Genomic DNA, 23,772 nt, shown 5'->3' on the forward strand with positions numbered 1-23,772 from the left:
TATGTATTGTAACTTTCTGTTATATTTTTACAACATGAACTAGTTTTTTTAATTTTAAGCCACAAGTACTTGATCCACGTGGTTTTAAATGAAAGGTGACATATGCACTGGGTTTATAATATGTATCTTAATTCAGACACCTCCTCTTATTTAATTTTTAAAGATGTTACTAATAGTGCAATTTTGAGGGAGAATGTGTTGAAATACTGCCCTCTAAAGCTTAAATTTGTTGTTATACTAAATACAAATTATTTAGCTATTAAAAATTCCCCAGTGACAGCTATCAAGATTACACATTGTTAAATTACTTACATTGTGTATATTTGAAATAAAAGTAGTCTTTTAAAGTAAACTGTGAGTTTGCACTGACTTAGCTATTCCATTTTACAGTGTCCAAATTTAGCTTAAAATTCTGCCAAACTAATCAAATGTATATTACCATGCATCCCCAAATGCTTAAGTATAGTTAATTCTATATTCTGTGATTTACAAGATTATTACAAAAAATTTCCCTGGTCTCCTACATTTTTATTGTAAAATTTGTCAATTTTTAAAAAGTCATTTTTAAATGTCTGCCTTCCCTTCTAGGCTATAAGTTCTATAAAATAAGGTCAAGGACTGTTTTTCTGGTTTATCCTCAGTGTCCACCACAATCCCAGCCCTGAAATGATTTTAACCCCAGTAAAGAATGATTGAATAAATAACTTAAAATTGAATTAAAGAACTCAGAATTCAGCAGCTACACATGGGTAAGACCTATAATATACTACACATGAATATAATATACTGCACATGAGTACACGCTGATTTTTGTTTTGCTGAAACACAGAAGAAGGATATTTGCCTGTTCAAGCCAATACAACCCACTTATTTGGAGACATTCAGAAGAATTGTAGTGCTGACAGGAAAAAGATGTCAGCATGACTAAATAAAGGGGTAGGGGGTTCCAAGGCAGTTCAGATGAAGAGACTAGATGTTCAAAGACACATATATGGAGGCTTGAGAAAGTTAGAAGTATCAAGAAAATCCTTGTTTCTCTGATAGGGTAATGGGATACAAAGACTGTAAAACTCCTATTAGCCTTTAAGAAAGAAAAAAAAAAAAAATCCTGGCATCTTAGTTCAACTTGAAGAAAGATAAATTCAGATTAAAATACTGACCTGCCCAATGCCTCTTGGAGTGAATCAGCATTATAGCTATCAAAAACACATTTATGTATAAAATAGATAAACAACAAGGTCTTACTGTATAGCTCAGGGACCAGTAGCTACGTCCTACTGTACAGCACACACGTGTGTGTATATACATACACACACACACATATATACATATATATGAATCACACACACAAATGAATCACTATGCTGTACACCAGAAATTAATACAGCATTTTAAATCGACTATACCTCAAGTAAAAAAACAAAAACAAACACGTATTTGTTGCCTCAAATCCTGAGGCAACAAAACAAAATGTTGATACTCAAAGTAAAGTAAAAAAAAAAATCTAAAAGGAAATTAAGGAGGAAATAACGGAGGAGAGGAAAATATTTAACTGCAGTCAAAAGAATTAAAACAAAATGAGAAGGTGACCAAATCAAAAGCAAGAGAAATAAAATTTTCCTTCCATTTCTGTTTTATATTATAGTCTGACTTCAGTAACATGAGTCACTTCTCTTTTTTGCTGTTTGAAAAAGCCTTTCAACCTTTTTTAACTCAATAGGGGAAAAAGAAATGATGCTAAAGCATTTCTGTTTTGAGCCACACCTACGTTTTGTCCCACAGATGACAAACATGCTGGTCCACCATTCCCACGTATCATGTACACCCTATACAGCGCCGCGTGCTGCGCCCTGTGAGGGGCGCGGTCAGTCGCGTCGGACACTGGACTGGGACAGAGGTAGGGCGAGTGTTAAATAAACGGGAAAATGAATGTGTTCTCATTTCTAGCCGGAAGAGGACTCCCTGCTCCCGCTGGTCTCCGGTCCCTTTAAGGGTCGCACTCAGCGCGGCAGGCTCGGCGCGACCCTCCCAGCGCGGCGGGGGCGGGGCTGCGGAGGGCCCCGCGGGGAATAATTTAAAGGCGCCGCGCCTGAGGCGCTGAGCGGACGGCCGCGGAGTTGGTGCGGAGTGGGCCCCGGCGGCGAGCTCCGGGTGAGTCCCGGTTTCCTTCGCCCTCTCAGAGGCGTCCCTTAGAAGGTCGTTAGCGAGCCCTCCGCCAAAGGGAAAAAAAAAAAAAAGGCAGAAACATTAGAAAGTTAGATGAGGTAAGATGCAGAAGCACTAGAACGTTCTGTACATATTTACTGTTTAACAATATCAAGACCCAATAATATAATTGCTTGCATTTAAGGCTTCTTTCTAAAGAAAAGTGCCAAATGTTGAGTATAATTTAGTTGTTTGATATTTGTATTCCTCTGACTTCTGAGGAAGTATTGGGTGAGCAATAGAAATAGTGAATGTACCTAGGGGGAGGTAGCTGCTCAGGCGAAGTTTTAAGAAGTGTGCTATTGTGCAGATACGCAGACGAGAAATTTTCATTAACAACTCCAATATTACAAGAAAGGCATCTGATAGAGATATTATAATATGAGAGAACGAAATATTAGAACACTGCACACACCTTGCAATACCAGTATTTGTGGGAACTTCTGACTCACACACACAGCACGAGTGCACGTACATTCGCAAAATACCAGTATGATGAAATCCAGATTTACACAAATATTTACTTTTCTGATTTGTTTATTAGCAGAGGCTCTTAGTTAGATGTTTAATTATGAAGCAATTATTGCTCATGTTCCTTTGAACATGGCTCTGTGTTGCCACTGGAATCGGCTAAATGTGTAATGCGTTTGGCCACAATTATAATAGCGTCATGAAAACCCAAACCACTACCATCAGCACCACCACCCCAAGCCAGATAGTTGCTGTTCTGAGACAAGAGTATGGCTGTTTTATGAATGCCTGTATTTCCATGAGGTGCTTTTATGCTGATCTATCTGTATTACAACATCCCCATAGATTATCCGTGGCATTTCAGAGGCACTACTTTTTACTTGGGTTTGCTCTTCAAATGAGCTGTTTCTCATAATCTTCAAGAGGTTTTCTCACCCCGCTTCCTCATTCTGGTAAGTGGTTAATGGCAAATCCATTAGGTGTAGTCCAGTTTAAAGAAATCATCTGCACATTCGTAATACTGAGACGCCTTATGAAATGGGGATAGCACCCTCTTTTAAGATATGTGCTCTTTACCTTAGGATTCTTGTTGATTAGGTGTTCTTGAAGCCAGGAAAGTGCCAGAGAACAAAACAATTTGCCACGACACAGTCTTCAGAGATGAGCTAAAATATTGCATTCTTAGAGAATGTTTGTCTCCCAGGAGCAAAATCAGTGGTTGGCTCCATCACTGGTTTGTGGCCATGATCTAGTTCTTGCTGGACTCTGGCACTTTCTAAAGGAGAAAGTAAATGCTTCTGACCTGGCTGGGTGCGCGAGTGAGTTTCTGGGAGAAACAGGAAGTCAGATCCCTAAGTAATTAGATGGTGATCACTGTAGGTAAAGTTAGAAGGCTGACCTGAAACTGTTAGACAGTTGCTGCTGGCCAACAGACCATGCTTTGAGTAGCATCAGCAAAACTCGGAAGTCCATTAGAAATGCAGAATCTCAGACCTGCAGCATCAGAATCTGCATTTCAGCATGGTCCCTAAGTGATTCACTTGCACATTCAAATTTGAGATGTACTGCTTTAGAGTATCTTCTTTCTGCTGGTCCACCTGTTCAGGGATCTAGTGTCCAAATCACTTCTCTTCTCTTATCATCCAAATTTCTATTCTCTCAATCAGAGTAAAGGATGAATGGTATTAAGTAACACATGCGAAAGCCTTTGTTAGAGACAAGCCAATGAGATTCAAGTACTACTATTTTTAGTGTTTAAGGAAAAAATGAAATCATGTGGAAAAGGATCAGATCTGAAATGAGGAGATTCAGGAATCCAGTTGACTCTGTCTTTGCCTCCGAAAAGCTGTGTGACCTTAAGCGAGTCACTGAAGCTATCTGAGCTCAGGTTCATCAGTTTTAAAATGGGACATGAGTAATATCTTCCCTTGCTCTTCCCCAGTGGTTAATTATGAACTTCAAATGAGAGCAATAGATGAAAGTAGTTTTGAACTGTGACAAAGCAGTGCAAGTATTCGTTCCACTTACATCGGCAACTGAAAACAATTTAGAATTCTAGGAGTCATCTTGGGAAGGAGAGGGTTAAAGAGAGCCTGGACCAAGGAGCCAGTGCCTGGCACTTTCTACAAATTACCTCACTTAATTCTCACAGCCACTTATATCGTTAAATACATAAAAGAGCTGGAAATCGAAGCTGGATTTATCCTGTTAAGCCACTGCACCCTGTAGCCATCCAGCTATTTGTTCAACTGCTTCCAAGCCAAGAGCAAACAAAATACTGCTTTAGTCAGAAAGGAGCTAAAAAGATTTCCCTAATGAAAGCAGCATCACTGCACAATCAGCTTTGTCTTGGACCTAAGTCCTGTCCTGTTTTAAGCACCCCTCTGTGGTTTCTTTCTAATGAAATCCATCAGGTAGTCAGACTTCAGCCTCTATCTGCAGTCTCATCTCATCCACACTTTCTCTTTCTTACTTGATTCCAGCCATGTTAGCCTTTTGATGGGTCTTTGAACACACCAAGCTCTTGTCTGCAGACGTCCATGCATGTGCTGTTTATTACCTATAGATCTTGGTTTCCCCACATTCCATGGCCACCTTATGCTCTGATTCCCTCAGGCTTACCTCAGTTGTCCCCTCCTTAAAGAGATTGCCCTGATACCACATCAAAAGTAAGCTCTTCCCCTCACATTCTCTCAACTTTCAGTTTCCTTCTTTTTAGCATTTAGCATTTAGTCATTTGTGATTAAAGTATTCACTCACTTGCTGGTTTTCTTCCCACCCCACCCTCCACCCCCTCCAGGAATATAAGCTCCTTGTGGCAAGAATCGTACTAGCCTTTTTATATCAAAAGACCTAGCACAGGACAGCCATTCAGTGAACAATAAATAAAAGTAAGGGGAAATGGAAGGAAGGAAGGAAGGAAGGGAAAAGGGGAGAAAGGAATGCAGAGGCTGGGGTCTTTGTCAATGCACGTGGCCTGAATTTGTTGGTTGTAAGAATTTAAAAGGAGATAATGATGAGGAAAAACAAAAACAACACTTTAAATTGTGCCTAGCACATAGTATTCAATGATTTGTAACTCTCCTTTATCAAAAATAAATCTTTAACCCAGATGGGTTAAACAGTAATACCAGAAACCTGGGAAAGTATCTCCTCCTCCAACCAAAATTATTCCCTAGGAGTTCAAGAAATACTGTTCACGTAGAGATTGCACACCAATGTCAAAGTCCTCTGTACCACAGCCTCTCCCAGCCCAAACCCCACATTTTGATCAAAATATAAGGTCTGTTTGCTTCCAATCTTTATTACTGTTCTCTTTTTCGAAGTTGGTGGCAAACTTCCTTCCTGTTGGCCTGGAAACAGCTGAGCGACAGCTGGAAAGGCTCGTGGGCATGTCCCCTCTGGGAACCGATGAAAGTCAGAGTAAGGAAGACAGGATAGGATGCCAGCGACTCCACATCCCCAAGTCATGACATTGGTCTTAGACACGTCACTGTTGGTGTGGGGGCTGAGACTGCCGGCATTCCAAGTCTGTCTTTGTCATTTACTAGCTGTGGAACTCAAGTCCTGTCAGACAAAGTTCTTGACCCCTGAAATTTCCCTTTGCTCCAATGTGGTCCTTGTCAGGTGGGGCATGACTGTGCAAGAAAGAGTGACAGAAGAGCTAGGAGAAGAGCATGAGATGAGATGAGTCAGGAAACAGGACTAGGAAAGATTGAGTAAAAGAAGGTTCTGGAAAGGGGGAAAGAATTCAGAGAAATAAACAGGACTAGGAGGGTAGCTAACGTTAATCAATCACTTCCCATGTGGCAGGCACTATTTTAAGTGCTTTCTGTGGAGCCGGCTGGCGCTCTCTTGAGTCATAAAACCCCCCTCAGGGGCTCTTTGTGCTTTCAGGATTAAGGTTAGTGTGTTTTGGCATGGCCTCCACCAACCTGGAGTAGAAGAGGGCTGGATTTTCATCGGGTATCTGAGCAATCTCTCTTAGTCTGGTGTAATTCACAGGTTTTGTTATGGCCTTTTTCATTCCATTCAATTAAACAAGTAATCATATGATTACAGTATGTTCTCGCAGCGTCCCTTTCTTGATATGTCCATTGGGGATTTGAGTCGGGGACTGATTCTTTTCCAGACCTAGATATGTTTCTGGTGTCAGAATCTTGGCTGGCTCGAGTGTGGACCTCGTCAGCCCAGCACTGAGCCAAGGACCAAACACGAACTTTTTCAAGTACAACAGGTGGTGAAAATGACAAATATATCCTGCTAGGTCAAGTCAAAGGCTGCGGTGGGGGCCTGAAGTTCTTGTATAAAGCGGGAAGGGTCCTGGCTAAAAGAGCCCACCCTGGCATGTACTTGTGAGAGATAAGACACAGGGAAAGGGACATGGACCCGAAGGGTGCCCACCTGGCCGTCAGCAACCTCAGGAAGGGGTAATGTGTTTTCTTGTTTGGGGGCTTCAGAAATGGCAGTCTTAAGTGGGGATGCTGGTTCTGTTGTGTCGTAAATAGCACCTGGCCTAGTATGTGATGGGGAGAAAGGGCTCTGATAGGGACAGGGAACAGGGGATGGTACTCGGAGGTCCAGGAGCTGAAAGGGAGGGAGGTGGGGGAAGGAGAGGGGGAGGTTGGGGGTGTCCCAGTGCTGCAGGCACCCGAGGCAGCAGAGGCAATGAAGGCTATAGAGAAGGGGTCTGGTTGCTGTTGTTGTTAGGAACCCGGGAAAGGAGGGGGTCATCTAGAATATCAGGTTGGTCATCAGATATTAAAGATGGGTTTCCTAAAAATCCAGTGAGACACATGCGGCATCCTTTGGGGGTTCAGAATCTTGGTGTAGAGCCATAAAGACCTGTACGTAGGGAACCTCAGACCGCTTTCCCTGCTTGTGACAGAAGAGATCAAGCTGATGTATGGTGTTATAATTTAAGGTCCCTTTAAGGAGCCATGTCTCCTGATCTGGAACCTGACATTGCGGCCAAGCAGTGTTCCAGAATAAGACAAGCTGCCTTTTCGTTAATGACTGGGGGTGAACTTAGGCCGGTTTTTAAATACAACTCAGGGATGAGTCCCAGGGAATAGAGAGAGTGTTTCCCACAGTAGTTAAGGGGAAGAAAGAGGAAGAAACCGCCCACCTAGGGCACTTAAATACCACCCGCGACGGAGTGAACACCCACCAGGGGAAACGGGGCTGGATGGCTCACAAGGGAGGAATCAGGATCTATCCACTCGCTAAGGAAGCAGCCAGAAAAAGGCCACCAGGGCAGTCAGACTCTACTCCACGGGCGTCCCCACCCCACCCCCCAACCCCCACCTCATCCCTGAAGGAGAATGACAAGTTTCCAGCATTCCCTAACTCAGGGCATCCCCTGAGAAAGGGAAGCTGTCCCGGCAAAGAGGCCACTACTGGCCTGATGGCTGTGCCAGCACGAGGGCTGAAAAGGTGGCACAAGGGGCCTAGAAGCAAAGAAAGGAGGGAACTTTAAAGCTTTGTACCTGGCGCAGCGATCAGAGGCTGGTCCGGGTCACAGAGGCAGCGTGGGAGGGAGGCGCGGGAGGGGAGAGCCTGGCCGTTAGGCTCAGGAACAGAGGCCACAGGGAGCAAGAAGAGGGGAGTGTGGGGGGGGCCCGAGCGTACTGCTTGTGCGTAAGGCTTTTCAGCACTTTTACCTGCTGAGCCGGCCTGACCCTATTAAGTGTCTGGGGCAGACCAGGAGACAGGGTCCTGGGTGTCTCAAGGCACCGGATGACCAGTCCTTAGGTGTGGCCCTTCCCCAACGAGACACAGAGTCCCCTCTGACCCAGGGATGAGGTGTGTAGTAGAGGCATTAGAAGAGAAGAGGCGCTTTTCTGAAGTGCATCCACCAAACAGCTAAGAGTCACTTCTGTCTGTCAGACTTGAGTTTCAGAGCCCACCGGAAGCAGCCCAGCCAGGGTTCCTCAATCCTCAGCAAGACTCCTGGGAATTCCTGAATGCTAGGGAGTGGCAGGAAGGTATGAGAGAGGAAAGGAAAGCAGAGAGGGAAGAGGGAAACCTGCCCTGGCCACCTGGCTTCCAGAACGGAGCATCTGATCAAGCAGGGAGGGGAGGGGGAAGACAGAGAGATACCTAAAGGGCTCCCTTAGAGTTTGGCCACATACGGGCCAGTAAGTGCTGTGGGCAGACATTAAACTCAATTAATGCTTTTTCCCACCTTAGGAAATCCCCATGTTACACATCAGGAAACTGAAGCAGACAGAGGTAATGTAGTTTGCCCAAAGACCCCGAAACCAAAGAAGCTCTTCATTTAAAAGCTCAGTAAAATGGATGAGTTGGCAGATGTAGGGTTTGCTTAGAATCAGAAAGGCGGGAAAGTGCAGATAGACATGGAATCTGAGTTTATGTGGGTTTAGAATGATACTAGAGAGGTGTTATACTCTAAAGACTTTTGTATCATTTTAGAAAGTATTTCTTAAACTCCGATCTCTGTTTTATGCACCTTGAAAAATAACCAGATTGAACTAGAAAGTATGTCATAAAAGTATGCATCGATGACTTCTTTTGTTTGGATGAGAAGCAGTCTCAAGCTTGAGAGGATATAGTTGTAATAATCTTCTGATACTCAGCCTTGCTTGTGTCTCCCCTCCACCTTGCCCAACGACCAATATACTCTAGGGACAGTAAATGTGAACACTAAAATAGTGGAAGAAAAATAATTAAAGAGTTTAGGGGCTGGCCATAGGAGGCAATTTCTCAGACACTAATAAAATCCTTATTTGATTTGCAACAGGGAGGCTTAGCTATGAACCCTCATTTTCCAATTCCTCTGGCAAGAGTAAGTCCAATACAATTCTTCAGTGAGGCACAGGAAAAACAAAATGCAAAGGCATTTGGAAAAGCTCACCCGTTTAGATTTAATAACATATATAACTGGTGTCCTCCCGAGTGTGAAGCTACTGCAACCGATAAATCGGACTGAAAAATGCTGTCTGAGCAGAACAGATTTATAGAGAAGATGGGTGAGCAGTCAAAATTTACTGACCTGCATTGGGTGTTTTTATCCAGAAAAGTTCCTATACACGAGAGCAAATGCCTGCCCTTTTGACCACTTAGGTCATTTAGTTTCTCTAGAGGGTGTTCTTGGGTAATGACTTTTAAGTAAACAAGAGATTTTAATCTTAAAAACATCTCTCTGTGTTAAAGAATCACAGATTTGTGTTTCGATGTTGGATTTTTTAAGGACCAACTCATTTGTCTATTACTGTTTCTCACATTTTTAATTAATTACTAGTACATGAAGCTGAATTCAGTGGTAAGAGTGTTTCACACTAGGGCTTCCTGGAGATTCACACACAAGGAAGACTGCAAACCAAATTTTTTAAAAACATGACATTCAGCTTACCAAAATATCTTCCCAGGTATTATCATGGGGGGGGGGAAGACTCTGCAACAATAGTAATGGGATAATTCAATTACTGCAAATGGTTTTGATCTTTATGAAATGAATGTATTTTTTAATGTGCCTACTTTGGATTGAAATTTCTTGTGAATGACAGACTTCGAGTAAGAAAGTTGGGAAAATTGGAGTCTTGCTATCTTTTGGGCGTACCTTTGCCAAGGGTAAAATTTTTGGAGGATATGGGCTCATCACATTTTTCATGTTCCCATTGGGAATAAAAATCAAATGGAAAAAAATTTTTCCCTTTTAATAAAACCTTCTGAAAATAATACTTTGATACGGTTTATAGCTGCTGGTCAACTATGCTAAAGGCACAGTCTGATCTCTGCAGACACTTTCCTGTGAAAAAGAGCCAGTCAGCTAAACAACATCCTCATTTGTTGTGCTTATGAAACTAAAACTGTAACAGACTTGAGGATTTCAAAACCATCCATGATTACAAGCAAGGAAACAAATTAATAATAGTGGAGCTTTTACTTTATCATTATCTTATAACGCTCTTGGTTTTTTCACTGGTTAATTCAGAAAGCAAAGTGCCTCTCCCTGAGTTGGAATCGCTCCTTTCTTATCCTCCTTTCTGCTTCACACCATAAAGCTCGCTTTTTAAGTGATCTGGGTCAGATTGGTTTTGGTTGTTTCATTCGTTTTGGGGGGAGTTCTAGGCTTTGACTAGAAAGCAGGAATGTAACAGAGTGAAACTGTCAAAGTTTGGAGATACTCTTGATCGACTCAAAATGGATCCATTTCCTCCTCTGAGGGAGCTGTGGGTTTTTAAGTCTGGGTCTGGCTCCTGCTCTTGTTTCTCTAAGTATTTATTGGTTAACAATGACGCATAGGCTCCAATGGGAACAAATTTGGCTGCAGAAATGAATAAGAATGCTTTCTTTCCCTAAATATGCTAAATAATGCAAATCCAATGCAGTTTTTCGTAACTGGAGTTTTCTTCCTTTATCCAGTTACCAGACTCAGGTCCTTCAATTCGGACACTTGTTTAACATATGGAAAAATCATGGTCCTTCAGTATGCTCTGTTTCACTTCAGTATGCTCTGTTTCTCTCTCTCTTTTTTTTCTTTTTAAAAATCATTTCCCATTTGTCTCTTTATTGCCAGCAAGTTTCTATAGTAATTATTTGCCTCTCTTATCATACATGCTGGGCCCTGCTGAAGGTTAACAGAACTGCTTAGCAAAGTCCACTCAATCCTGGCACAGGACCTTTTACACCATAGAGAATTCCTTTCACTTAGAAATGTTTTAAGAAATAAATTTATGAAAAGTTGCCTGATACGATTTAGAATTCATTATTTATTGAATACACTAAACCTAGACCTGCATTTTGCAAGCCTTTTATTTTTGTATTTGCAAAGGGCTCGATACACAAGTTTACATAACCTGAGGCAAAGCAGCAAATCTAAATTGTACTAACCTTAGTATATTGAAACTTCAAATTGGTGAGTGGGGCAGGCACCTCCTGCATGTTTGAGGACATTTCTGGTCAGGCTTCTGGAACACCGGTGGCAGGCTCAGCGATTTGGTTCTGATAGAGCACTTGGCTTTATTTGTTCCTTTTTATCTGCACGGGCTAAGGTTTATTTGCATACTGGGATATGATTGGATGGACAAACTAGGGGCAGAAAGAAAACAGCACTACTTACTGTAGCACTGAGGGCAGAAAGCCCTTGATTTTAAACTTAAACCCTTAAGAATCCAGTATTGAAGATACATCTGGAGACAGCTTCAATTTGCAGATGAATTAATTTACAATACGAAACCTGTGATACAGATACAAAACACAGCTGCTCTGGCCACTGAGGCCAGTTACTCTTTTTTTTTGTCTTTTCATGCTTTTTATGCTACTGAAATTTTCCATTCTCTGACAAGTCTTGGAATCAGAGAATTTGAGGATTGAAAAAGAATCTCAAAGGGGACTTTTTCTCAGCAGAAGCTGGTGAGGAGAGGACCCAGGCCAGGTGACTTCAGGACAGTGCTGTCAGCAAATCAGTCCATGTCCCAGAAAAGCAGGGTGCTGTTTGTGGAAGAAAGGTTCAAAGTCAGCTTTGAAAAATCATACCCATCAAATGAATTTTCAGTGCTTGGAACGTAGACCTACTAGGATTTTTCAGGAGCTCTGAATTATCTCCCTTTTATAAATGGAAACAGAAAAGTCAGCAGAGTTTTTAGGGAACTCAGACCACACTGTCACGCACTGTCACCACAATAGTAACAGGGCAGTATCATCTGTTAAAACTCATTTAAAGTGATAGTAACCTCTGGTTTTGAAAGTTGACTGTACTTATCAATCCTTGATACAGGCAATTGCACAAAGAGTGAATTTAAACAGGACTCCCAAGTAATTCAAGTTCTTAAAATGCAATTAATGTTTCAAGTTGGGAACACTCAAAACGGACAATTCTTAACTGTACGACTCCCGTTTTAGGCACAATAGTTTATTTTACTGGAGCTCCAGCCAAAGTTATGGTCAGAACAAGATGGAAACCTTTGGATGCTCTTAACTGATTACTAAGATTAAAAATATGTATGTATTTTCCATTGAAAATTGCAAGCTCCCCCAAATACCAGATTTAACTCCAAATAAAGCTAAGGCTGAGGGAAGAGTTAACTCCAAATCAGGTGTGGGAACCTTACTTTCTCTTTCCAGCCTCACCTGGTTCCCCATTTTACAGAGACAGAGAAAGTAGCTTGCTTATGGTCACAGGTCTAACACAAGGGCAAGACAAAATTCCCTCTCAGACCAGTCGACTCCCAAACCCTGGCTCTGACTCTAGTGCACTCTCACTGCCCTGTTCTTCGATCGAGAATTCCCTGGTGGGTCTGAGAACTGGCTCTTTTAAGTCTCTCAGGGAGGCACCACCCTCCTAGACGAGTAAGTGTAGCCTTTTGATGGGAGTTGGCAAACCTTTTCTGTAAAGAGATACATAACATTTTCTGCTTTCTAGGCTAGATGGTTTCTGTTGTAATTTACTCAGCTCTGCTTGAAAGAAACTACAGTCGATAGGTGAATGGGTGTAGGTGGTCTGCAATACAATTTTATTTTCAAAAACAGGAGGCAGGCCAGGCCCCTAGATTTTAAGACAGTTACTTCCAGAGTCCTTGCCTCCCCTGTGCCTCCTGCCCGAATGCCAGATAGAAACTTCTGTGTTATTTCACCATCTGTCTCTCTCTCTTTCCCTCTTTCTTGCTCTCAATTTCATTCTTTTTGGAAAAAGCTAATTGTTTTCTCTTTTAAAAATGTCTTTTGAGTTAAATGCACAATTACGCAACCACTGTTACATAACTTGCAGAACTAGGCTCCGGCCAGGCCCAGCCAGCTGTGTTGTGCTGCTTTCTAAGGCGCCCAGCTTTGCAGTTGTTTGTGGATTCAAACCCTGGCTTATGTATATGAAATTACCAAGCCCATAAAAACAAACAACACTGCACCTCCTTGTCACTCTCTCTCTTGCCTTCTGAGACAGCCCGCACTCTATGGAGTGTGTATCTAAAGTTTTACTAAAAACCCTGCGCCTCTTGGTCTCTCTCCCTCTCACCTCTTGAGATGGCCCGCATTCTGCTCGTGGAATGTGTATCTCCTAAGCAGCTCTCCCTTCTGAGTGAGACGGACCGCACTCTGTCTGTGGAGTGTGTATCTCCCTGAATAAACTTGCTTTCACTTTAAAAAAAAAAAAAAGCCTGGTTTATTTGATGTCCAGGGAGGGAAATCTCAAAGCTTCATAGCATGCTTGGTGTGTTACCTCACTATTTCTGTGCTCACTCTTTGTCATACTTTATTGAGTAATTATATAAGAAGAGGTGCCTTTATGCCAGGCATTACTGAATGTAGGTAAAAGAAGCAACTTTGGAAACAGGTTACCACACCTGCGCATTTAATTTTAACAAATATTTACCAAGTATCCTCTATGAGTAAAGCATTGTGATTGGTGTATTGGGAACTCCGCAACCCTAGTCTTACTTGAAAGGCAGACCTTTTCTGTCCGGAAAGCACAGGGCCTGGAATCTGTGTTCCTGAAGGAAGCATCATCCTACCTCTGGAATAATATATTCTTGGGAGTGGTTGTGTTAGAGCAGGCAGGTAGCTAGATATGAGCAGAGAAAGGGGGACATGGACAAATGACAGAAAACTATTCATGTTGTGAATAATGACAGTCCTTGGACAGACCAAGAAAAACAGGATCCTCTGGGCTGATTAAAAAACCGTATCTTCTGGGTTGATAAGTGTCCTGGAGGCAGAAGGGTGGGACAGGACAGGAATCCCCACCATCCAAATGTAACCTTTTGCTTATGGTACCCCCATCCGATGTTACCTTTTATTCATTATGACCTGATCCAACTACCTGATCAAGACTAAATAAGGATGAAAAATCCCTCCCCCCGCCCCAACCTGAGAAGGTGGAGCTGGGATGGAGATCAGGGAAGACGACCCCCAACCCCTCCCACCAATGAATATTCTGTCCATTCATTTGTACACTCATGTAACAAGCTTGCCAAGGAAACTTGGAGCAGCCACCCGCCTGGGTCTGCCTGCTCTTTACTTGAGAGCGTACTACCCATCCCATAATAAATCCTTGCTTTGCTTTCTTAACCTCCGCTGTCTTGTCTCTGAATTCTTTCTGTGACAAGACAAGAACCTCTCGCCCCTAACAGCTCCATGGGTTAAAGGCCTAGGAAATCACTTCCCTCCCTTCCAAAGGGTAAATGGCTTTGGTGAGAGCACAGAGGCCAAGAAGGCTCACTTCAAGCCTGGACCCAAACGTGTGTGTGTGTGTGTGTGTGTGTGTGTGTGTGTGTGTAACATGCCAGGATTTTGCAGCCGAGTAGGGGCTAGAACTTGAACTTGGGAGTGATAGATGAAGGATATGTAATACAAGCTAGATTACACACACACTCACGTGCGCACACACACACACAGCAGTGGGGGGCAGAAAGGATCATAATTTCTTTTTCTCTTGAATCTGACTTCTTCCAGCCCTTTGTGAATGCTGTAACTGTACCAGGAATCGTATAGACCAAGTCTTCAACCATTGCTGAAGCTGCTGTCTCATTTTACTGGGACTCTCTCCAGAACTCTAAGCCTCCGTCACTGAAGAGCTGGCAGGGCCTAACCTTCTCCCACCCACGTGAGTAAGTGAAATAAAAACCATTCACTTTTACCAAACTTAATTTCATGGTGATGTTGCCAGAACTCGGCCACCGTACCCTGATTACCAAATTAAGACTCAAAGACAGAGTTTTGGATGAAGTAGGAAAGGCAGCTTTATTTCTTTGCCAAGCAAAGGAGGTCCCAGCGGGCTAATGCCTCCGAGACTGTGAGCCCCCTGGAGAGAAGGTAAAGGGTTTTATAGTAAGAGTTCAGTGGGCAGCACTGGTTTCCATAGACATCAACAAATGGCTGCAATGTTCTTGTTTTTGCAGATGCAGGGGCCCCCTTCCTTCTGCTGGGTTTGTTGTTTATCTTCAGCTTTGGGAGTCTCCTAATATTCTTGTGCCTAGAACAAAGGGTGTTTAGGAAGGCGGTCTGTGGAAAAGTGCTCCAAAGAAAAACTTGTTGGGGGAGAGTATAGCTCAGTGGTAGAGTACATGCTTAGCATGCACAAAGTCCTGGATTCAATCCCAGGACCGCTGCTAAAAAAAAAAAAAAAAAAAAAAAACTAACGAAAACAAACAAAAGTGTCCTATTTAAAGCCAGTTGATACACGTTTCTAGCACTGAGCAGGCTGAGATCTAGAACCTCTTGCTGCAGCACCTGCCCAGGCCAGGACCTGCACGACAAGCAACAAAATACAAAGAAACCACAAGGCACTAAAAACAAATGCATGAACAACAAGATACAGAAAACAGAAGCCCAGCTGCCACTTCTGAGGTGTCGGAGGCAAAGGCATGGCACTGCACCTGATCTCTCATGTGCAGCACCATGAGCGGGTTGGGCAGACCACCCAACCAGCCCCTCATCCAGCCCAACCCTGATGGGCAAAAGCAAGAGAAAAGCCATTTAAACCTTTGAACAGTTAAGCAGTTACAATTATCAGATGGTCACTGATGACAGTGAAACACAAAATAGCTTCTTTTCACATTTTCTGACTTCAAAATTCTGGATAGATTTGTTGAGCCAAACTTCTTTTGCTCAACACCATCCACCATCCCCAACTCTTCAGTGTTGCCTTCAGCACGACTGGGTGAGCCTGCTGGTTGGTTAACCCAGCTACGGGATATATCCCTTTGCATTTGACCACTGCAATTTCAGCAGACACCACATGGCTCTTATGGAAAAAGTGGATCTTGTGTGTATGTGATAAGAGACCTATGCTTTGTTGGCAAATTGGTGTTAAAAAATGAAGAGAAGGAGCATTTGAGTACTTGAACATAGGTGTTTATTAGCCAATTTCTGTTCCTCTGCCAGTCTTCTCCAATTAGCAAAATTTCTTTACTTCTGATTTCTCCTGCTCCTCACATGTCTTATCAATCACTCTTCTCTTTGTCTTGTGTTACCAAGAAAGGGCAGATGCCCCTCCTATCTGATAACAATCAGGACACTAACTAAGTAGTAGTGTCACTAAAAGAAACAGTAGATTAAAGCCTCAATAAGACAATTATTTTAGTTTAAATAGGTTTTTGCCAAACTTTATGGGCCAAAACCATTTCTTGGAACTGGGCCTGCTGTTAGAGTTTGAAATAACCTTGCACAAATTGTGTTCACATTGTTTTTGTTTCCTTAAAGTGCAAAAAAAAGTTAAAGACATTAAGACATCTTTGAGGCAATCTGAATGTAAACTTCTTTGAGATTTTTATGAATGTTCTCATTTAAAAAAAATTGTCTTAAGCACAGATTGTATAGCCAGTGTGTCAAATAACTTGATGAGACGGAGCATTTGTATAACACTCAGTTTAGTTTTCATAGAAATCACTTTCCCTTTCCTCCAAATAAAGCAACAACTTAACATTTAATTCAGTCATGCCATTGAAATCCTAGGTTCACATGAATGATCAGATTTTGGAGCAAAGCAGGGAAGACTGTGCCCAAAACTGAACGTTATGTAGACATGAGGGTCATAAGATTTTTTTTCTTTTTTATTTCTTATTAAATTTTTTTAAGTCAAATATATCATATAGAGAAAACTGCAAAAATCATAAGTGTACATCTCAGTAAATAGTCACAAAAGGAACAAAACAAAATAACCACCACTGGGGTCCAAGAACAGAACAATATCAGAGCCTCGCAGCCCTGGCTTTGTGCATCCTCTCTGTCACTGTCCTCTTCGTCCTTACCTCAAAAGACTAGTGTCTTAACTCCTAATGCCACACAGTCTTTTTTCCCTGATTTGGAATTTGTAAGCGAATTACACAGTCAGAATATTTTTACAAAGGAAATTCAGAGGTGCACGTTAATCTGGCAAGTGAGTTAAATGGTGGTTATAGGTAAAGAAAATTTCTCAGGGAATACTCCCTACCCCAGTTTTCTCCAATAAATGTAAATTATAAATGCAAAACACACAGCAAGAAGTTAGCATTTTTAATAGTTGAGGGACACTTTCAAATCCCAATCCCAGCACATGTAAGGCTGCAGAGAAAGGACTCTTCTCAGAGTTGAAGAGCACTTGGCAGATTGTATCAGAATATCAAAAATACCTTGATCTGATTATTCTACTTCCAGAAATTTACTTTAAGGAAACAATCAAATATGTGTAAATTAGAGACAGGTATCTTTAACATAATATTATGTATAAAATAAAGAAAAAGATAAATCATGGGTATGCAAAAAAAAATAAATACTTGAGGAAGGACCTGATGAACTTTTGTGATATATTGTAAATTAACAAAAAAGAAAGAAAAAGAAAAAAGAAACAGGGTTTAAACCTGTGTGCTGTGTGTAGGGATGCTAAGAAATTGTGTTTCACTCAATATTTGGCCAAAATCTGCAATTTGCCTTGACCTCGGCCTCAGCATGTGGAAAGCTAAATAGCTGAATTTTGACTACAGTGGCATTTCTGGCATTTTGAATTTATGCATGATAAATAAAAAAAGTCTCATAATTTACTTGATTATATTTTACATAACTTTCCCAGGCTGAATAATGACCCCCAAAATATCTCTGGAACCTATGAATGTTACCTTATATGGCAAAGGAAAGTTTGCATATGTGACTTAGTTAAGGATCCTGAGATTATTTTGGATGATCACGGTGGGCCCTAATGCAGTCACAGGTATCCTTATAAGAGGAAGACAAAAAAGATTTGAACACAGAAGCAGAAGGCAGGATGACCACTGACGCTGCTAGCTTTGACAACTCAGGGGCTAGGAGCCAAGGAATGCAAGGAACGCTGCTCCAGAAGCTGGAAAACACAAGGAAATGGGTCCTCCCCCAGGGCCTCTGAAGGGAGCTGGCTTTGCCCAGCCCTCAGATACTGATCAGTGAAACTGATATCAGCCCTCCTGTCTTTAGAATTGTAAGAGAATAAATGTTTACTGGGTTAAACCACCAAGTTTGTGGTAATTTTTTACAGTGGTCATGGGCACTAAACACACTAATCAGTGTAAGCAGGAGTTCAAGTTTGCCAAATAGTACGTGCTGTCACTGGTCACGCACTTTGCAAGTTTTTCTGGTTTATTGTTAGTATCTAAGTATTCACGTTCAAATAACAGAAAGCTTCCCCTCCTCCCCCATCTGCATCTCGGAATAAAAACTTCTCAGGTGCTTGTCATCTTGGAAACCTTCCAGTTTCAGTTGTAATGTAAGTGGATATTCATTCAATTGCAAAAATAAGATGCAATAGTAATGATATTTATGAAAGCTATAAGTTTTTTTTAAATGATCATTTTAGCTGGATGATATCAAACTTGGTTTGCATTTACTTGCTTGGATTTTTCCCCACGTTTTGAAGTTACACAGATGTACCCAGATCTCATAAGAGCAATCCAAATTTATCTTCCAGGCTCTGGCTTTACATTCTAGCTGCTTGTTGGGTACCTGAGCTACATGTCACGTCTGATCAGGTAGCTCTGGGTCTGAAAATTGAGAACCCACATATTTGTTTTAGGTGGACCATGTAATATGAGAAAAAATAGAAACATTTACATAAAAGTCCAGATTTTAACTTAAACAGCAGAAAACCCAAAGGGTGTTTTGTCCAGCCTGTTCACTGAAATCACCCAGGGAATTCAAAACAAAACAAAAGAGAATAAAACAAACATTCTGATTCACTAACAGTGGTCTGAGCCCAGATACTGGCATGCATGGAAAGTTCCTCCAGTAACTCTAATGTGTGGTCAGCTGTCAGAACCACTGAAGCGGCTCTGGCTCTGTTTCTTCCTGGTGCTTAAAGTTGGAGTGACATCCACATTACTGGAAAAGTTCTAGAAATGCGAACTCAGACCAGTAAATCAGAATCTTTGGAGACAGGGCCCAGCAATCTGTGTTTCGAGTCTTTTGGGTGATTCTGAGCCAAACTCAAGTTTGAGAAGCACTGCATAGACACAACTTACCTCTCTTCTTTAGTTCAGTCTATTCACTCAATTACATTAACTACCTAGTTGTTAGTTTACATTTTAAGACCCCCTAATTGAACTCATTATTATTTCACACAGTCAAGCCCGTTTTCTTGAATTTTCTGTTTCTAATTATGACAAAACAACACCAACCAAACGTCAGGCATTTGGGCTCTTTGCCTTTTCCTGTAAAATTATTAATTTTATTCATTGAAATAATTATTGCTTTCATCTTTCCAGCGTCCTGACATTTTAGGTCTGGGTTTTAAGGACCACATAGCTGTAATATTTTTCATTCCAGTCTAAGAGTCCGCCTATAACATGGATGTTTAGTGCATTCCTATCTATTTCTATCTGTTGTAATGACAGATGTACTTTCTGTTTCCTGTCTGTCCTTTTGTCAACTAGGATTAAGTCTGGCTGCCTGTCATGAAAAATGCAGAACAATACTCAAGATGGAAATGGATTTCTCTATCACATAAATACACATTGTAAACTGGTCATCTGGGGCATGCATGGGGACAGAGCTGAAAGACACAGACACTCCTTCAGCTCACTGGTCCAGCATCCATGAACTGACTTCATAATTATAATGATCCTAAATTAAATTAAAAAGTTAAAACAATACCATGTGATCACCAGGATTATGATACACACAATCTCTCTCTCACACACACACACACATCTGGTATCTACACCAATAAAGCATCCAACACACAGATGCATTTTTGAGAAGACAATTAAAAATCCACTGGGCTGAAGCTCAGTGAGGGTAATCTGATGAGTTATTGACATCCACCTTCACATATAGATTTTAGTCCCTAACTTTTACTGCAAAACTTCTTTCCAATAAGAACATTGTCCTATCTATTAACTTACTTATGCGAAGACTGGTTCAGGGGCCCTCATGTCCCAGCCCACAAGTAACGCGCTGAGAAGGCAGCAGTGACTACAAGAGGCACTCCCTGTTTACCTCTTGTCCCTTATACGATTGTAAAATAAAAGGCCCTGCAGATTCTGGTTTCTTCAAAAGAAAGGCTTATCCCAGTCGCAGGGTCAGTGGAGATTTCCCTGTCAAATCAGTTTCCCCCGAGGGTGAGTGGCTGTGAGGACAGACCGGCTCAAGAGGAAGGAGGAGCAGGTTGCAGGCTGACCAGGTCTGGTAGGTGGCCAATCTGCCCAGGCTGTGCAAGCCCTGTGTTCCCGGATTGGGGACCAGGAAGGGGGAGGCACACCCTCATATTGTGGGGGTCCGGCAAGCTCACAAAACAGGTGAACACCCACATCAGATATTCCAGACACATGGCTACAGGGAAGATTTTATTGCCAATAAATGGAAAGAAAAACCAAAATGTGCATTTGACATGCTCTTCATACAAAACAACACGAGGAGTCTACGTGAGCGAGGAAGGAGCTGCAACGCTACGGAGGACCCTAGGTCTGCGGCCACGGGGAAGGGCCCCTCGGGGCAGGCGTCCCGGGCGCCCGGCCGGGCCCTCCTCACGCGCGGCCGGTGCGGACGAAGGGCCTGACAGGGAGAGGGGCCCGGCCGTCCCCGTACCTCCAAGCGAGGGAGCGCTTGGCAGCGTCCACGAAGCTCGCCCCCCCGCTGTCGCAGTCCGGGAACTCGCCCGCGCGGCCCCGAGGCCGCTCCCCGTGCAGGGCGGTGGCCGGGGGCCCCCCTCACGCGCACGAGCAGGAAGCCGCCCCTGCCGGCGTCCCGCAGCCCGCGCGCGTCCGTCCTGAGCCCGGAGGCCTCGCAGGCGCCGCCACGTCCGGCTCCCAGCGGTGCTTGCCCGAGGGGGAGCCCGGGAGCCCCGGGCAGCGACGCACCGCGACGCCCCGACGGCCGAAGGCCCGGCCAGGCCGGCGAGCCGGTACCTCAGCCTCCGCGCTTCGTCCAGCGGCCTCATGTGCCGACTGCTGACCTCGCTGCTGAATGAAATGCTCACTGTGGAGAGGTGAGAGAACATTCCAGCAAAATCAGTCTTAAACATAGTTGTCTACTGCACACGAGGGTCCACCTAGAGTCTCACTGGAAAATAACCTTATGATTCAAAGGTCCTTTCTGACTGGAAAGCATTGAGTTCGAAAGTTGTCAGCATGTCTGAGGAAGCAGATAACTAGTTACCATGAAAAAACCTTCCTAAAAATTCAGAGATCATAAAGGAGGGGGAGGTCATAGTTACTTCTGATCGAAAAGCCTGGACACCTGGGCGTCGATCACCTTTAAGACCAGGGCAATATGATTACCTCCGCCTCCCCCACCCCTGCTCAGGGGACAAAAGTGCATCTTAGACTAAAGGACTGGTGATCGCCCTACCAGGGGTGCTGTGGTATTCCAGCTAAATTAGCAAATGGACACTGAAGAAACAAAACCTAGAAAAAAGAAAACCTCTTAAGAGAGGTTGCCTTGTAAGAATTTTCTGCCTTTGCTGTGTGTTTCCGACCTGAGGGCACTCCTTCCACTTCCTGCTACTTCACCCCCAGGGGTAGGTTTATCTCAGAGCTCTGTGTAGGGTCATCAACCACCAGTTTGCTTTCTTGTGGTTGTTTCCAAATTCCTGGTTTCTGCATTTAATTTTGGGGCCAAGTAGGGGTTTTTCTGATTTAATCATTAGGAAAGCACATCATACATTCAATTGCTCAGAAACATTCAAGCAAATACTAACTCTAAGTAACTCCACTTAAACTTTGACTTGGAATATCCTGGATTAGGAGTCAGTTTTGTAGGACTCAGGGAAGAGTTGACATTGTATGTGATGATATTTCTAAGGCTCAAGGAGCCATTTTTGGAGCATGTACTTTTTTCATTAAAACCTAGACCTAGCAATTCAATGTGTTTATGATTTTGAAATCTAAATGCAGACATAACTGGCCTTATAAAAACTTTTGCATTGAGCTTGATGATACACACCTCTCTCAGCCACAGGAGCAAAAAAATGCTAATTTCAGATTCAAGGAAAATCATACTCAGACACACAGGCACAGACACATACACCCAAGCAATGTAGGATTATCTAGTAAGTGATGTCGTCACTTTGTTAAATGTGCTTGATCTTTCACAGCCCTCACAGTGCCCCAGTTAGCATCCAAGAACAGACTTACCATTTCAGTTTGTCTCCTAATTCCTGTCAAGAAAAAAAGTTTAAAAAGATATGATTAGACTTTTTCATAAATAATCCACCAGTCTGTGGGCTGGGGAAGACTTGAGAAGAGTTCTAATCACCACCGCCAGAAAGCAGTCTGGGAAATCCATTTTCCTTCTCCTCCCTGAAGAAATTTCCAGCACAATATATTGACAGAATCTAAATTCTTAAAAAATTAACAAGCTTGAGTGTGAAATAGAGAAAGAGAGAGACAGAGAGGGAAAAGACAAGGGCAGTGACTCTGCTTTGCTGCTCCCCTCAGCTCTGTGTACGTTGGTCTTTACTGGGTCTGGTCCCTAAAGGGTAACATGCCTCAAACTAAAGACAACTAAGACCTAAAATATCCCAACAGGAAGTGGAAATATACATGAGCTTTCCCACAGTGTCTCCCACTGCACAATTGGAGACCAAAAAAACTGAATGACAGTCCATAAGTTGTACCTTTCTGGTGTTCACAGACAAGCTACAAAAGGAGAATTTGAGACAGGAGTGTTCCCTGGGGAATCTGCATAATCACAGTTCCTTAAAGCCTGCTCACCCGTGATTTGGATGGTTTGAAATTTATTTCTCATATTTCCAACTAGGGGAGACTCCCACCTTAAATGCAAGACATGAAGAAATGTAGGGCTGGTACCATCTGATGGAAGTCAAAGGTGTGAGCTTCAGATAATATATTTTCAGGCAATTGCTCCGTTCTTACCTGGAGCAGCTCCACATCTGGTTTGTAGCACATTTCCATGAGTTCTTTATGGATTGCTCTGAGGTCTGTCCTCTTCCCAGTCATTTCCTCTTCCCTTTTTCTGATCTGCAGACACATCTCTTGGCCTTCTCTTAGAAGGCTCTCTAGGTAGTAATCTTCTTCATCCTGGAGATCTAGAGGGAGCATCTGATACGTTTTCCTGATCGTGTCTCTATATCGATACACGTAATACTGCTGGGAGATGGTTTAGAAAACACTTAGTTTTCTTTGATTCATGTCCTCTTCCAAGGAGCTATATTCATCCTAAATTCATTTCCTCCCTCTTCTCAGAAACAAAATTCAATCCTCTTTCATTTTCATTCAATTGTGTTCCATTCTTTCCTACTGAATCCAGAGCCAAACCCACCCCTTCCACACACCACTTTCTTCTACTTCGAGAGTTCGTGAGACGCCCAGAGAAAAGCTTTGATGGGTCATTTCTTTTGTATACATCCTGTCAAATCTGAATGACCCCATGCAAGCGACTGAAATTTATGGGCAATTCACAGACTGTATGCAACCTCCTCATTTCAGTCTCACTATGTAAATTTGTCTCTCATCTCAAACCTCCCAGCTCCACAGGCTGACTTTCTCTCTTAGCAGCCACGGTCCAGTTTACTCTCAGAGGTAGAAGCCGTCAGCAAAGATCTTCCTAAGATTCTCACCCACCTGCCCTCAGGCAGATGTCCATCCTCGTAGCCCTTTCCCCCTGCCCTCCTTTCCTCTATGAACGGATTTCCACCTCCCCTCTAGGGCCACAGGCTCCTTCCCACCATGTCTGGAA

The 23,772-nt window shown here is 42.8% G+C and overlaps 1 protein-coding gene and 1 long non-coding RNA gene across 2 annotated transcripts in view; one reads left to right on the forward strand and one right to left on the reverse strand.

Annotated features, from left to right (window-relative positions):
- LOC105083513 (aldehyde dehydrogenase 1A1) overlaps positions 1-11,189 on the reverse strand; it is a 40,690-nt gene extending 29,501 nt beyond the window's left edge. The window contains exon 1 of the mRNA XM_010973371.3: positions 11,032-11,189. Coding sequence (XP_010971673.1) covers positions 11,032-11,094 — 63 coding nt within the window. The 5' untranslated portion in view covers positions 11,095-11,189. The remainder of the gene's footprint in view (positions 1-11,031) is intronic.
- The window catches only part of LOC123613787 (uncharacterized), a 60,158-nt gene continuing 37,432 nt past the window's right edge, over positions 1,047-23,772 (forward strand). The window contains exons 1-2 of the long non-coding RNA XR_012509775.1: positions 1,047-2,264; positions 14,587-14,741. This is a non-coding gene — a long non-coding RNA (uncharacterized LOC123613787). The remainder of the gene's footprint in view (positions 2,265-14,586; positions 14,742-23,772) is intronic.

Source organism: Camelus bactrianus, chromosome 10 (genome assembly GCF_048773025.1).
Source record: "Camelus bactrianus isolate YW-2024 breed Bactrian camel chromosome 10, ASM4877302v1, whole genome shotgun sequence".
Classification (NCBI taxonomy): Eukaryota; Metazoa; Chordata; class Mammalia; order Artiodactyla; family Camelidae; genus Camelus; species Camelus bactrianus.